The following is a 16,266-nucleotide window of genomic DNA, read 5'->3' as shown; positions in this document are numbered from 1 at the left end:
TCAATTAACACTTTATGCAAAACGATCGCTAAAACTTCCAATCCTTTGAAAGATAGTCTTTGTGTGTAAATGGTCCTTAAGGGTATGTTCACATTGCAAAAAAATAAAATCAGATGCGCAATATCCTGTGCAGATACTACCTCTAAAACTGTGGCAGAGATCTGCAGTTAAGGTGTGTATTTTGTAGCAGATTTAGTCTCAATGGCCAAATTCTGCGTGCAAAATATCCAAACAGTTTCCATTTGAAGTAGCGATAGTCTGACAATGGCATTTAAAAAAAGGTCCCAAATTGCGCTTTGAGTCCTAAGAAAAGACGATACTTTAGTGGCGCATGCAGTTTACGGATAGAGAGGAGAGCCCTCCTGACAAGTTTCTGCACAAGGTAGGGCGAGGTACACACCAGTTGATCATGTGACAGTAACCAAGAGTCAATTTGGGCAATGGCAGCAACTCCTGGACCTCTTCCTGTCCTAGAAACTAAAAATGTGGCAAAAATGCTGATAAAGGAAAGCATTACTAGCCCCACAGAGAACGAGTGCCTGTACAATGCATTTGTCAACCGCCCTCGTAAAAGAGCGGTTACACTTGATCACAGGGTCAAGAAAAGAGGTCAAATTACAGACATTTGAGGAAACCAAAATTTTATTCAAGCTTTAACATAAATCACAAAGCAGCACAGTGAATCACTGAAATAACCAACATGTGACAGTAAATGACAGCAGCTGCACTTTACAGACCCATAGAGGTGAGGAACCCCAAAGGAATCCTGAGGGAGGTGTTAAACATCACCACAGACATGTAGTATGGCAAACTGACAGCCATTTTTTAGTTATGGTGACAATAACTTAATTTCCTTTTCACATGGGAAAGAGACCAACACTGGTAGATAGTCTACACATACGTTGGCGACAGTAATACACAGTATAGCTATACATTTCAGTAGCAGAAGCCAAGGTTAATCTTTGAACTCCTCCGATTTTCCTCACCATCTATAAAGATTACAGCAGATCTTCAGGACTATGGTAATAGTAGTCATCAACAGGGTGGCTAAATGAACAAAAAGCCATGGGCTCAATGGTTGAGATACAAGAACCGTGCACAGCAGACAATGGAAGGGGGAAGGGTGGGGGAGAGGAGAAGCTTGGTTCTTAGGAAAGTTTTTCCACCACCTTACAAACTAGGAAAATAATTTATCAGGAGGGAAGCTGTTCATTAAGTGGAACCAAATTCATTTTTTTATATTTCAAGTGCATATCCTCAATTTTGTTTTAGCCCAAATAAGTGCTTTTGAGTATTTCCTGTAATGATACCAATTGTATGGGAACATTACACATTATGCTGCTTCTGTGGAAAACAGCTTCCCAATGTATACATTTAAAAATAAAATTGTACTTAGCATAGATCAAAATGCTTCTTTAAATGGAACCCGAAGAGCACACAATGCACACAAGCTACATAAAATACAATTAGAGAACAGAGCTAAGCATTGCAAGCAAATATTTAAACCTAAAACCAATTATGGGAAACACTGTCCCCGATAATCAAGTACACCTGTAGTGTAACATATGAGGGATCACTGCCCCCGATATAACACTGTGGTAGGCAAAAACTACCAATTTTGTACATAATCCATTATGGAAGACACTGCTCCCGATAATGTAAGCTCAAAATCATGATACAAGTTACTGGAAAATCTGCTTCAAGGCGCCAACCACAAAAATGGCTTACCATCCAGAATGTACAATGCCCAATAGCAGAACCTCACTATCTTAATATAGCAAGGCAAGTAAAAGGGCAAAAAATAGCAGGCCTCAAATTGGTCACCTTAATAAATGGAAAGTCCATGAACAGCTTAGGAGTACCTTTGTGTGTGCATTTTCCATTATTAACAGTGTAATGTAACAGAAGCCCTTGCAAGATGGGTTGCCGACTACCTTCATAAGCAGCATGCAAATATGCACAGTATGTTCTACTGGAATCCATGATTCTAAAGTATTCAAGGTTCAACAATTAGCTGCCTATGAAGGAACCACCAACAGTAATAAACCATCTTAGCGGAATAACTTCTACAGCAATGGCAAAGGTTTTCCTTTGATCGTAGCCTTCTGTTACATGGCACAGCAGACGTTCCAGTATCATGTCAGACCGGTTAAGCAGATGCTGCTTTTATCATACGAAAAAAAAAAATCCGACAGTATAACCGTCAATTATGGAAGGCACTGCTTCCGATAATTACCAGAATAACAAAATTAACACCATTTATAGTGATCGCTGTCACTGATAAATAAATAAGTATTCAGTGCTGAATAGACACTCAGAATCCTGCTAGTTTGAACCCATCTATATCACATTACTACTATTCCTGCACTGCAGGTCAAGCAGAAGGTCAACATACTTTGAAACCTGAAAGAGGCAGCCAATAAGATGGTAAACAAAACCAGGATGTTAGTCATTAGGGTAAAAAAAGGCCTGCCTCGGTATTGTAAGATGCTCCTGGTTTTATCTAGTTTGAGACAAACAGTAAAAAGGCATGGAGATTGGACGGGTGCACATATGAAGACTTGCATCATAATTCTATTTCTTGACAAGGGGGAGAGTATGTAGCCTTGAACATACACACTTTGTGCAAAGTAGATAAAATCTGGCACCCCCAATTCCAGTGACTAACATTTCTATGGCAGAGAATGGCAAAAAGATCTTTTTTTTTTTTACCTGACCAAATTATCAGGAGGTTGACTGACAAAGAAGGGGAGAAAGTCCAAAAAAAAAAAATATAGAAAATAAAAAAGGATTGTAAACGAACATGGCAAATCTACTCTCGTGTATGGAAATAAGTGCTTCACTTAATATGTACTGCATCAACTTAGAACTCGTTATCTATTTCCCAGATCTCGCCTCCCAGGGCATTTGCAGCACTTTGTAGAGTCCAAGTAAGAAGAGCCAACTGGTTTTTAAATAGATCTTCATTGAACTGCGCCTTGTCCGTTTTCAGTAGATCCAGGTGCTTCTTCAGTGCATCAAAAGTGTGATCACCACTGCCGTAGAGAATATGACGAAACGGAAATTCTTTAGGAGACACGTAAGGAGACAACATAGAGTGCTCAACCTAAATGGAAGAAAATACAATATTCAGCTTTTCAAGTCACAAGATATCCTTGCACAAAAAGTAGAACAAGTTCCAAAATTTTTTTTAACAAACTCAAACTGCTTGACAAAAAGTTTAAAAGAAATATATTTTATATAATATATTCCCTATGGGAACCTCAAAGACTATGCATGAGCCATACTACCAATAAAGCAATAAGAGCATGATCATATAAACTTCACCTTCATCACACGATCGTTTAGAGAACGCAGAAAAGGCCTATTTTCCTGGTCAGTCTCAGTAAAGCTGTTGGCTAGTGAGGTAGCTGCCCTGGTGAAGTCACCCAAAGCAGAATTAATCCATTGTAAGTTCAGCTGCATACCCTAAGGATGAAGGATAAAGAGACAAAAATGTGTTTAGATCAAGCCCTTGGTGTACAGTTTTATACAGGGAAAAGATCAGCTGGACACAAGTGTCTAGTTAAGAAAGTTAACAAAATCTCAACCACCATCAAGTAAATGAGGTTGAGCTTTTACCCAATACCAACTCTCAGATAACTAGACCACAACCTGTGTAGGTTACAATGCAGTAGCTCGTAAACAGCCAGTCACAGTGGGTCAACATAAAAGGTGAGCCATTTGCTTGTATGTATAAAGCATGTTGTACTGTGTGATGTGCAGCAAATGCATAAGAAAGCCATTATAGTCCCATACAGTTACTGCAGTCCTCTGCTTGTGGAGCTCAAAAACTCTGCTACGCAGTTCTTTGACATATATGTTGAAGTCCAGCGGCAGCTTGTGGTCATGTGTTAGACGCAGAATTATCTGGCCCGTTATATTGGCAGCAGTCTTGCACATCTGGTCGACTTTAACCAACTTCTTAAAATTCTCATAAGTGTCCTTCTCAGTTCCAAGAAACGCATAGGGTCCTTTGGTCTAAACAAAACAGAATACATGTTCAATCATCTTTGCACTGCTTTTATCAGTTAGGCTAAATAAATACCAAAGCTGTGGAGTCAGTAAGCCAAACCTCAACGCCTTCATACATGACCCATGTTTAAAGTGACTACATTTTCTGTATTAAAAAGGGGCATCAGGCCTTTCATCACCATTATGATAAAATCAAGCTGCATCCTACATTCCACATCGTAGTTAAAGATTTTTGATAAATATGGGTTCAGATGAATAGAACGTACTCCTCAAAATAAATCAAGCACCACGGAGTTGTCGGAATTGATTGAAACCTATGTGCGAATGTAACGTTGATGCAAGCGATTACAATTTCAGTAAATAGCAAAAGGATAATTTATTGCAGAAAACTGAACACTTGAAGGGAGGCTCTAGTATCCTGTTGTACCACCTCTAGCTTGGATACACGATCTGATACAGGCATACAGGTTGCATATGTTACCTGGTGGCATGTCAGTCCACATCTGCTGCAACAGCCTCTAGATCATGCAAAGTTATAGGCTGTCAAAGTTGGCATCCCAGATGGTCCCATACATGTTCTAAAATGCCTCTTGGAAGAACTGCCTCGTACTACTACTTAGGGTGACCAACCCCAGACAATCACACCAGCAGTGTGTGTGCAGCTTCACAGCAAAGGCAGGTTCAAGGTGCTCATCCCTAGGTCTGCAGACATGAACATGGCCGTCAGTGCCCAAACCAATCTTGGATTCATCGCTGAAGACAACCTGGCTCCACTTTGTAGCAGTCCAGTTTAATTAATGCACGCACCACTGCAAACGGAGGCAATGGTGGTTGTCAAAGGCATTACATGTAAATGATGTTGTAAGACCAAAAACCTCCTTCAGCCAAAAGCCTGGAAAGGTTTCTGACTGATATGGGTGGGGGGCCCTGTAACAGTGCCACCTGTCTGTGGATGGTGGACAATGAAACAGTTAGAGCTGCTCGTGCTCGTCAAACAATCAGATGATCCCCTCTGATGGCCTGTCGAGGGCATCCTGGGCCTGGTCACTTTGTTAAGATAAAGAGGTCCTACAGCACCGCTTTCAATACCCAGTCATGTGGAAGAACTTCTGCACAGCTGATCAGGAAAGGTGAACCAACCTTTGTATATTGCAATCCAAATAGGAAAAGGAGATCCGCAGCAGATCAGAGGATGATGTAAAACAAAATTCTTTTATTCCAAATCCATAAAAGCAAGCAGTACAGGCAGCGACGTTTCGACCATCTCTGGTCTTTATCAAGCATGATAAAGACCAGAGATGGTCGAAACGTCGCTGCCTGTACTGCTTGCTTTTATGGATTTGGAATAAAAGAATTTTGTTTTACATCATCCTCTGATCTGCTGCGGATCTCCTTTTCCTACCTGGTCACTTTGTCGGGAGATGTTGGGACCAGTGGATGCAGGAGGGTGTGCAGACAGTCTAGTCAGAATGGCTCATGTGGTGGGCAGTCTGTCAATATGACCATCCAGCTTCTTGCATGGCAACAACGCACCCCCTCAAAAGTTTAACTGGATGAAAGCGGTTCGATTGCATCGCAGAGGCATGTTGAATGGTCAACAAGCTTTACACAAGCTACAAGAGGTCCATTACATACAATTAGCCTCTGATAGACTTTATGGGCCAAGGCAATTCATCTAATCATTTGTATATCTGCCTGAGATGTAACTGCATGCAGAGTTTTGCAGCAAAACCGAAAACTCCTAGGTGCTTGATTTTTTTGGACAATGAATATTTTTATAGGACATTTAAAACATTTTTTATTATAAAAGTAAGCCAGTGTTAGGTGGAGTCCATAGAAATGTACAGACTCCACAGCCTGATAAGTACAAATGCATATTACAGGATCTCAATTAAAAGAGGGAAAACATCACATTTTGGTGTTAACTTCTGGCGATTTAGCTGGTGACAGATTCCCTTTAACTTATGGGGCTGTTAGGGCAGGTAAGAAGGGACCAGGTGCTGTATTTTTCATACTCTCCCGCTTCCTGATTCCCATGGCATCTGCCGGTGAAGTCCATGCGCCAGCTAAAAATCTGTCTCTTTTCGGAGTCCGATGTTCGGCACGCAGGCTTCAGTCGGGAACCATGGGAACAAGGAGTGTATGAATACAGCACCTGGTTCCTTGTCGCCTGCTATAACAGCCACATAAGTTAATTTATGGTATTTTAGGTAGATAAAGGTTCCCTTTAAACATATTTAAAGGCCTTCTGCAGCAGATCACTCTGTGTTCAGTCACAAAACTGTACTGCGCATGACCATGTGCATTACACTTTGTTTATATTTCCCACAGCTGCTTAGTGAGGACGCAGATACTTACAGCCCATACGCAATACAATTGTGTATGGGCTGTGGCTTTATACGTGACCATAGAGAACAAGGGGCTCCATGTTACGTATACCTGCGGTACAATAGAGCATGCAGAGTTATTTTTCACTTGCAGATTACGCAATTCCGGCACGCTAATATGATAGAAACTGCGCAAGAATGCAATTGGTTGCATGCGAGCCAATGCGTATTGCCCGCGGAATCCGCAGCTCAAAATCTGGTCGTGTGAGACCGGCCATATAGTGTCTAAGTCTGAATGATGACTTTTTTCAAAGAGGGCCTGAAAGGTTTCTTCACTTGCAAATGCACATAGTTTATTACCTGCTGAAAACGTAAAGATACAGATGGGATGCCAGAATATGTAAGGAAGGGGTATGCAGCGTCATCCATGGAGAATCCATAACTGGAGGGGAAAAAGAAAAAAAAAAGATTTAACTTATAAAGTAGTAACATGACCTCTGTAGGCAACTTAAGGATTTTTCAGATTTAGTTAAAGGGGTTGTCCCGCGGCAGCAAGTGGGGTTAAGCACTTCTGTATGGCCATATTAATGTACTTTGTAATATACATCGTGTATTAAATATTGGCCATACAGAAGTTATATACTTACCTCCTCTGTTGTTGGCGTCGCTGTCTCCATGGCGCTGACCGAAGCCTTCTTCTGCCTGGATTAGACGCGCTTGCGCTGTCTGCTTCTTCTGTACCGCTGAAGGGGCCGCTCCGGCGTGCTCGCGCCGCACAGGTCTTCTGCGCATGCGCAGACGACTTCTGCGGCGCGAGCACGCTGGAGCGGGACAGAAGAGGGCAGACAGCGCAAGCGCGTCTAATCCAGGCAGAAGGCTTCGGTCGGCGACATGGAGACGGGGACGCCAACACCGGAGGGGGTAAGTATATAACTTCTGTATGGCCAATATTTAATGCACGATGTATATTACAAAGTGCATTAATATGGCCATACAGAAGTGCTTAACCCCACTTGCTTTTGCGGGACAACCCCTTTAAAGACCTCACCAGGTGCCCCGTGCTGTAAAATAAATCAGCTGAGACTTCCCTCGTCCCCCACTGCCAACTCCAGTCTCTGCTGTTTACAGGCCGCCTGTGACATCAAGAAATCCTGCTGTTGCTTCTAATGGCAGCACACAGCAATCATTTCTGAGTAGTGTTAGGCCTCCTGTCCACAGGGAAAATCAGGCCCGCTACAGATTCCCCGTGGAGAATCTGCAGCGGGTCCCTCCTGCCCCGTGGACATGAGGGCCGAAAATAGAATAAACTCACCTGTTACGGGCCATGCGTGTCTTTCCTTCTTCCCGTCCGGATCTTCCTTCTCCGGCCTGGCAGGTGTGCTTGGCACGCCGGCTGCGTGCCGCGCGCATGCGCCAGGCACATCCGCCGGGCCGAAGCAAGAAGATCCGGCCGGGAAGAAGGGAAGACACGCACGGCCCGCAGCAGGTGAGTATATTCTGATTTAGGTCTCCCACGGATCCGGACGGCTTCCATAGGCTTCACTAGAAGCCTGCGGGAGACACGCACCAAATGGAGCATGGGCCGGATTTTTTCCTGCACGCGGATCCGCGTCTGCAGGGAAAAATGACATCCGCAGGTATTTAACTACCTGTGGGTGCCTACTGCATCCCTATGGGGTGTGGATCCACGTGCAGGAAAACCGCTGCGGATTTTAAATTACAATTTGTAAGTGGACATGAGGCCTTAGAATCGCCAAACTGAGTGAGGAGACTTGTATGGCCATTCATGCTCCTCTGCGTAATATGCAAATAAGGGAGATGGAATACCTCCACAGTGCCACCTATTGGAAAGCAGCATTTCTTAAAGTCAATGTTAGACTCTTCATTCATGCCTTGTAACAATAACCAGGGAATTGAAAGCAAAGCCAGATTTTATACATAGACCACTGTTTCGGTGTGTTTGCCCATCAGTGTGCAGTAGGTTTTTGGCTTTGCTAGAGAGGTCTGATGTGGGTGGCACTGTGGAGGTATTGTTCAAATCACCTTTAATTGCATACTACCTTACAAGTTTCCTCACTCACTAGGTGCTCCCAAAGGAGAAAAATAAATAAATAGCATTTCTGATGCACATCACAGGCCTCTCTAGCAAAGCCATAAGCCTACTGCATACTGATGAGGGGCAAACACCCCGAAACAGCTGTCTGTATGGATTCCGGCTTGGCTTTCAATTCCAAGTCATTGTTACAAGGCTTGTATAAAGAGTAACATTGACTTGAACGAATGTTGCCCTCCAAGTGGTAGCACTGGAGGTATTGTTCCAGCTCCTATGAGCATGGTTATACGCTGCAGCAGCTTTTTACAGACAGATCAGGCTGACTCCAGAGACGTCAGCACGGAGACTGGAGCCGGCGGCAGGGGATGAGCGGATAGTATCAATTACTTTATTTACACCCTGGAGAACACAGTAAAAAGCCTAGGTATAAAAACCTCTCACCAGTAGTGCAACATCAATTTTTCCAGCTATTTTTTGGCATTAACACAAATTAAGTCCAACAAATAAAGTGAAGTATTTTAAAAATTAAAAAGTTTAAGTGAATTCAGAAATGAATTTTTAACATGAAACGCAATAGTCTGAACTTCTAGTTTTTGGTCAAAGGGTGTTTTCAGGGAACACATCAAGGACAACTGCACTGCAGCACAGAAATCAAGTTATGGTTTGAAATTGGATGCAAGCTATTCCTGCAGGGGTCTCAAATGTGAAGAGAATACCATCTGCAGGTTTGACAGGTAGCAGTAGTCTTACTGACACTCTTAAGATTGGACTACTGAAGAGTGGAAGGTGGTCTTATAGTGCAATTAATCATAAGCTGACATCTTTGGTACATCATTCAGTATTTGTATGCCATCCAGTCAGTGAAAGGATGGTCCTGAGTGTGTGATATGAACTGTCAAGCATGGAGGAAGTGTGATGGTCTGGGGCTCTTCTTGCTGGATCCAGAGTTAGCAACTTGCACAGGGTGATTGGAACACTGGACAAAAAAAAAAAAAAAAAAGAGCTACAACAGCATTTTCATATGCCATGCAAATGTCCTCTACTGTACACCTAGTCAGTCAGGGATTTATATTACTACAAGGCAACGAAACACATACTTCTAGGTTAGGTCAGAACTACTCCTAAAGACAAGCAGCTGCTAGGCTTCAGAGAATATAATTGTCTGCACTGTCTCTAGACTTATCCTAAACAAGCTCAGGGGGGTTTCAATTGGACAGAAGGGTGAAAGCAAAGTCGCCTAAAGTGCAGCACATTTGTGAGAATTTCTGCAACAATGTTTGCATTCAGATATTATTCAGAAATCTATTCCAATTGTTGAAAGAATGGCTTGATTAAGTAAAGCAGATAAACTGGAAGCAACTACTTTTAAGAGTCAAAAAAAAAAAAAAAAAAAAAAAAATCTAAAAAAAAAATCAAGATTTAATTTGGTGAAACAAAGTTAATCCATTATTTTTATCCATGTTTACATGCATTTGAGACATTAAAACTGTAAATCTCAAAAACTGAAAAAATTAAGATGTTCTAAAAGCACTTGTCAAACACAAGGCCCGTGGGCCGAATCCGGCCCACTGCCTTTCATGTGGCCCACAGCATGCCACCGCCGCTCACCACTAAGCGATTACCAACTGGGGTGCTGCAGCTCCCCGCTGGCATATTAACATTTTCCACAACACTTCTTCCCCTTTTCAGCAATTCCAGCAACCTGATTGGGTTGGCTGATTCACCAAACCACCAATCAGGCTGCTGGAACTGCTGAATAGGGCAGAAGTGGTGTGGAAAATGTTAATGTGTGGGTTAGGGGGGGGGGGGGGTTTATGGTGGCTGCTGAGAGGGGGAAGGGGTGGGTTAATGGTGGCTGCTGCGGGAGGGGGTAATGTTACTACTGGGGCCCCTGTGGGGGTCACTATTAGGGCTCGTTCACACGGGCATAATCGTATTTCGGTCGCACAAATATGCTGTGTATTTGCGCATTAAAAAAACCTGCTTATTTGGGCACGCCAAAAACACAGATGGGCCCACTGAAATGATGCGCAAATATGCAGTGAATACGTATTTGCGCGGCCCACTCACTTCAATGGCCTATTGCGGTGCATAGTATGCAACAAAATTGGTCATGCTGTATGAAAATATACATCATGTGAATGAACTGACATCAATGGCTTCTATTCACTGCATATTATGTACACAAATACACTTGTGTGGACAGGCCCTTACTATACTGTCTTACAATCGGCCCTTTGAAGGTCACCATAAGCCTGATGTGGCCCTCGATGAAAAGGAGTTTGACACCCCTGTTCTAAAGCTTGACAGGTAGTGTATAACTCAGCCTCTTTAAAACATCTGTAGCATAAAGGATTCACAGAAAATCTAATGCCATTTTTCTTATAATCCTACATTCTAGGTGGTTCAAATACAGCAAATCCAAAAGGGAATTTGATTGATGTGTAAGTGTACATTTAGTGGATTATGCAACACTATTAGCCTGACAAGACTCACTAAAGCAGCTGTTGGGTCATACCCGAATAAGCCCTAATACACAGTATGTAAAGTGTGCTACCTGCCTCATCCAAAATAAGAGTGCAATATGGAATGGGCAAAAGGCCTGCTAAATGGAAAGGTGATCCAGCATGCCCACAGAGTATAAAATACCAGACTATTAAACCAGAATAAAAGTTCAAGGGTTTTGTCAGAGGAAATAAAAATAAAAGAGAAATGCTATACTTGCCTATTCCTCTGTCAGTCGTCTTACCACAAATCTTCTCGCCAATCTTCTCCTGGCTCCTCCAGTCCCCTGGGCCATCTCACCACAAGCCGGTTGAATCATGTTCCTTCCACTGATGTAGCGTTCATTTGCTACAGTTCACTTTCTACAGGGCAGTTTATTGCCGCAACTGCACATGCGCAGTGTCTTGCCATCAGTGTTCATATACTATATGAACGCTCACGGCGAAACACCGCACATGAGGAGTCGCGGCAATAATCCACGCCTGCACGTTCAGGCAGGCTAGCAAGGATTCCGCATTCCCCGCTAGGCAGTTAACAGCAAGTCACTAGGGACTGGGTACACCAACCTGCAGGAAGCAGAATGCTGGCAGTGGACATCACAGAAAGAGGATCCAGCCGGTTGGAGGTGTTATGACCTGGGAGACTGGAGGAGCGAGGAGAAGATGCGGTAAGAAGACTGACGAGGGAGGAATAGGAGAGAGAAAAAAAATTTCTATACTTGCCTAATGACAGAACCTCTAACAGTTCTCATTTATGTTACCGAGTCTGTCTTAACCAACAGTCACATTAAAATTTGGAAAAACCCTCCCAAAAATTGAACTTATTGTAGATTCTGAATGCCCGTGTAAATATATTTGGTGCAGAACTCCATTGCTTTAACAGCATTTTTAACCCTTTAACGATAATTTTAGCCTTAACCAGTAAATCATTTCCTCCTATTGTGTTCCAACTAACAAGTTATTTTCTCTTCAGTGTGTATGAGACCTCGTATTTTGCAGGACAAGTTCTAGTTTTCATGGCAACCAATTCGGGTACATTTAAAATGCACTGAATAAGTGATTTTGAGATCAACATTGCCTTTAAAAATAAATCTCATTCACCATGTGGTATAAATGTTACCATTATTCTATGGGTCATTAAGAATAGGACAACCACAAATCTATAGGATGGTATATTAGGTTTTAACACTTTTGAATATATATTCCCCAAAATGAACAATTTGTTCCTTCGTAGCAATGTTAAAAAAAAAAACCAATAAAAAACACACAATTCAGAGCAAAGATACATGGGGGTGATGAACAAAAATTCATATTATCACTACCCCCCTGGGACAGAAAGATAGGCAGGAGAATCACAGATCTTATCTGCTGCCTGCTTATCCCCCCTTTCTTATCTGGTTTGAACACTTAAAGGGGTTGTCCCGCGCCGAAACGGGTTTTTTTTTTTGCATAGGGATGTGTTGAAATTAAAAAAAAAATAAAAAAAATTTTTACTTACCCGAATTCCCTCTCTGCAACTTCTTCCTTCTTTTCCTTTAAGATGGCCGCCGGGATCTTCACCCACGATGCACTGCGGTCCTTCTCTCATGGTGCACCGTGGGCTCTGTGCGGTCCATTGCCGATTCCAGCCTCCTGATTGGCTGGAATTGGCACACGTGACGGGGCGGAGCTACGCGATGACGCATAGAAGGGGGCGGAGCCAGAACGTCGCTCGTGCCCGGACCGACCAGAAGGAAGAAGACCCTTCTGCGCAAGCGCGTCTAATCGGGCGATTAGACGCTGAAAGTAGACGGCACCATGGAAACGGGGACGCCAGCGCAGGGAAGGTGAGTATATAACTTCTGTATGGCACATATTTCATGCACGATATATATTACAAAGTGCATGTATATGGCCATACAGAAGTGCTTAACTTAAAGGGGTTGTCCCGCGCCGAAACAGGTTTTTTTTTCTTTCAGACAAACCCCCCCAAAAAAGGCAAAAGCAAATTTAGCCCATTTGGAGCGCAGGGTTTGAGGAAGGGGGGGGGGGGGGGGGGGGGTGACTTCAACAACCCCACTGGTTATTTAATGTCTATATTCTGTAATATCAGTGCTGTATAAAGTCCCCTCAAACTCCTATCGAATTTGCCATCACCACATCCTCAGGCAGAGAGTTTCACAGTCTCACTGCTCTTACAGTAAAGAACCCCCTTCTGTGTTTGTGATGAAGCCACCTTTCCTCTAGATGTAGAGGATGCCCTGCTGTTCTAGCCAACCCATGCCAAGGAACTAGTTGAACATTTGGACACATTTGAAGACCCAGCGTTGTATTTTGGTGAAACTTCCTCGATTATGCACTGTCTGTTCACATTAGAATAATTCTTGACATCCTCCTCTGATGCCTTTTGGTGACGAGTTCTTTACATCCACAGGATTCCCTTTCACTCGATCATGCCATTATTGGTATACTCTTCACATATTTGCGAGAGTCCTTCACAATGTTGGCAGTGAAATCCTAACCCCGGCTAGTCTAGCACCGATGAGCAGGCCTCGTTGGAGGTCGCACAGATAGCCAATTTCCCATCTAATGTGGATTCATTAGTGAAATTGATACATGGAAAAACTTAGCCATTGATTTTATGCTGCACTCTGGTGTCATGGGACTAATTTCCCTACAGGGAAACTCCAATTATGAGAGACCTGGTGTCTATTAAACTGGCCATAAAGACATGATCAGCAAAAAAATTACTACATAAAATCCCAGAAGTGTTGGATAGGACAGTGACATTCAAGGCCAAGCTCCACAATGAGGCCCATGAACTGTGGTACACCTCAATTTGAATTTTTCCCTATGGGAGAAGTACGTACACATTTACATTCCTACAGCAGCCTCTAGGGAAGAGTTGCATGTAGTGATCACCATTCGTACGGCCGATGCACATCCTTACTAACAGACTGTCTGCCGTTTAGTATTCAGATCATTTGTAGAAGAGGAAGAACTTACAATAAATGTTCCTGATCTCTGGGGAAAATGACAGAACCCTGACATCTGCCACATGCACTCCCCAACCAGGTGTGATCTAGCACTGGAATGGAACTGGCACCAGAAGAAAGCTGGAAACCAATTACGAACAGTGCAAGGGTAAGCCATTATTTAAAGGGGTTGACAAACCCGATGCAGGCATAAAAAAAACAAACCGTCCAGTACTTACCCGAATCCCCACGCTCCAGCGACTTCTGACTTACCTTGTGAAGATGGCCGCCGGGATCTTCACCCTCGGTGGACTGCAGGTCTATGCGGTCCATTGCCGATTCCAGCCTCCTGATTGGCTGGAATCGGCACACGTGATGGGGCGGAGCTACGAGGAGCCGCTCTCCGGCACGAGCGGCCCCATTCAGAAGGGAGAAGACCGGACTGCGCAAGCGCGTCTAATCGGGCGATTAGACGCTGAAGATTAGACGGCACCATGGAGACGGGAACGCTAGCAACGGAACAGGTAAGTGAATAACTTCTGTATGGCTCGTAATTAATGCACAATGTACATTACAAAGTGCATTAATATGGCCATACAGAAGTGTATACCCCCACTTTGTTTCGCGGGACAACCCCTTTAACTGGAAATGAAGGGTCACCTCTGAACATAAAATTTCAAAGCTAGATAGATATACATATAACTGCATTACTTGTATTGCACTCTAGAGCTGCACTCACTGTTCTGCTGGTGAAGTCACTATGTACATAAATTACATAACCTCTACCCATCTGGAGTTACATCACATATTATACTCTAGAGCTGCACTCCCTATTCTGTACTGATCAGGGCTGTGGGGTCAGTAAGCCAAACCTCAGTCTCCTCGGTTTTCCCACACTGACTCCCTCATATGTTTAAGTGCTAAACGTACGCTATTAATATGGCATCATCAAGCTTTTTCAGAAAGCAGCAGCATAAGGATACTTAGTCTAATAGAGGGAAGGCAAAAAGGTGATTATCTATTGCTGTTTCTACATCCCAGATAAAGTTTTTGATAACTAGGTGCTTAGATGAATAAAACATTTATTGGACACTTCAAAAAAAAAAAATTCCTAAAATTCCTATGAAAAGGAAATTTATAACAAATTCTGCATTGAATTCTACCAATATATTTTTTTTTAAAAGCCGGAGTACATTTCTTCCGACTCCACAGTCCTAGTACAAATCCTGAGTTTCATTTAGTATTCTACTCCAGAGCTGAACTCACTATTCTGCTGGTGGAGTCAGTGTAATTACAATACTTATCGTGTACTATACTCCACAGCTGCATTCAGAGTTCTGCCTGCCGCTCAATGAAAGCAGCATATGAACATCCATCCTATGGGGATGAACAATCGTAGTTACAATCAATCACTCTCCCCATAGCAGATTCTTGCCCCCGTGAAGGAAAGAGAAAAGAGTACCGTTCAACATGCACTTCGATCGGTGCTCATTAGACTAGATTGAGAACTCTGCCAGTCTAAAAAGGACCACAAACCTCTAGGAGCAGATTACATAGCACAGGGAAGATAAAACGAGAATCGCTCTGAAAAGCCATTAACTGTATATAGGATTACCTATAAATAATGCATCCATGCACGGGAATAATGAGCTAAATAGGAAAGCTGACCTTATTGATGTTTTAATAAATATAAACAAACACACACCACTTGGAGAAAGTGATATCAGGCAGAGCTTCATGGAAATTAGCCTTAGATTGTGATAGCCTGTGATTTTAGTCATGTGACCAAACATTGCTGTGTTGCACACTAGCCCAAAATGTGTGTATGTACAGTATTGTATAGGAGGCAAGGTATTGTCACAAAGCAGAAAAAATGTTATGCGGAGCCTTACCTAAATTTTGATGCCAGCTTCACAGCCATGGGATCAGTAATCTGCAGAAAGACAAAAAAGAAGTTTAAAGGGGTTATCCTAACTTAGGTGATAAAATCTGATTGTTAGGGAAGGGCGGCAGTGAGGAAGCGGGGATAGTTCACCGCTGATACCCCCACTGATTCTAGGAACAGTGGTCCTGTCCCCCCCTCTTCTCATTAATGTGGCGTCTGCACCCACCCACAGTGTCAGATAGCGGAGAGAAGGACGCACATGCACAGCTCCATCTATTTCAATAAGGCAGACGAAAATAGAGTACAAGTGCTTGGCCATTTCCGTCAGACCCATTGAAATGAATGGGGCATTGCTGCACATGTGTGACATCACTATGTATTGAGGTCTCAGTGATAAGGAACACTGGACCCCCATTCTTGGAGCAACCAGTCAGGCTCCCAACAATTAGGTCTTAAAAGTGTACTTCACTTCTAGTGGTTTTCCCAAGAGGTGTATTACCTATCAATGGTCAATGTGCACATGCCAGGC

At 43.1% G+C, this 16,266-nt stretch overlaps 1 protein-coding gene across 1 annotated transcript in view; it reads right to left on the bottom strand.

Moving 5' to 3' along the window:
* Positions 1-624: 624 nt before the first annotated feature.
* The window catches only part of TFRC (transferrin receptor), a 38,855-nt gene continuing 23,213 nt past the window's right edge, over positions 625-16,266 (bottom strand). The window contains exons 15-19 of the mRNA XM_066602413.1: positions 15,745-15,785; positions 6,702-6,783; positions 3,799-4,020; positions 3,328-3,468; positions 625-3,106 (exon numbers count right to left, since the gene is read on the bottom strand). Coding sequence (XP_066458510.1) covers positions 2,864-3,106; positions 3,328-3,468; positions 3,799-4,020; positions 6,702-6,783; positions 15,745-15,785 — 729 coding nt within the window. The 3' untranslated portion in view covers positions 625-2,863. The remainder of the gene's footprint in view (positions 3,107-3,327; positions 3,469-3,798; positions 4,021-6,701; positions 6,784-15,744; positions 15,786-16,266) is intronic.

Source organism: Eleutherodactylus coqui, chromosome 1 (assembly GCF_035609145.1).
Source record: "Eleutherodactylus coqui strain aEleCoq1 chromosome 1, aEleCoq1.hap1, whole genome shotgun sequence".
Lineage (NCBI taxonomy): Eukaryota > Metazoa > Chordata > Amphibia > Anura > Eleutherodactylidae > Eleutherodactylus > Eleutherodactylus coqui.
This window is presented reverse-complemented; position numbering and strand designations above follow the sequence as displayed.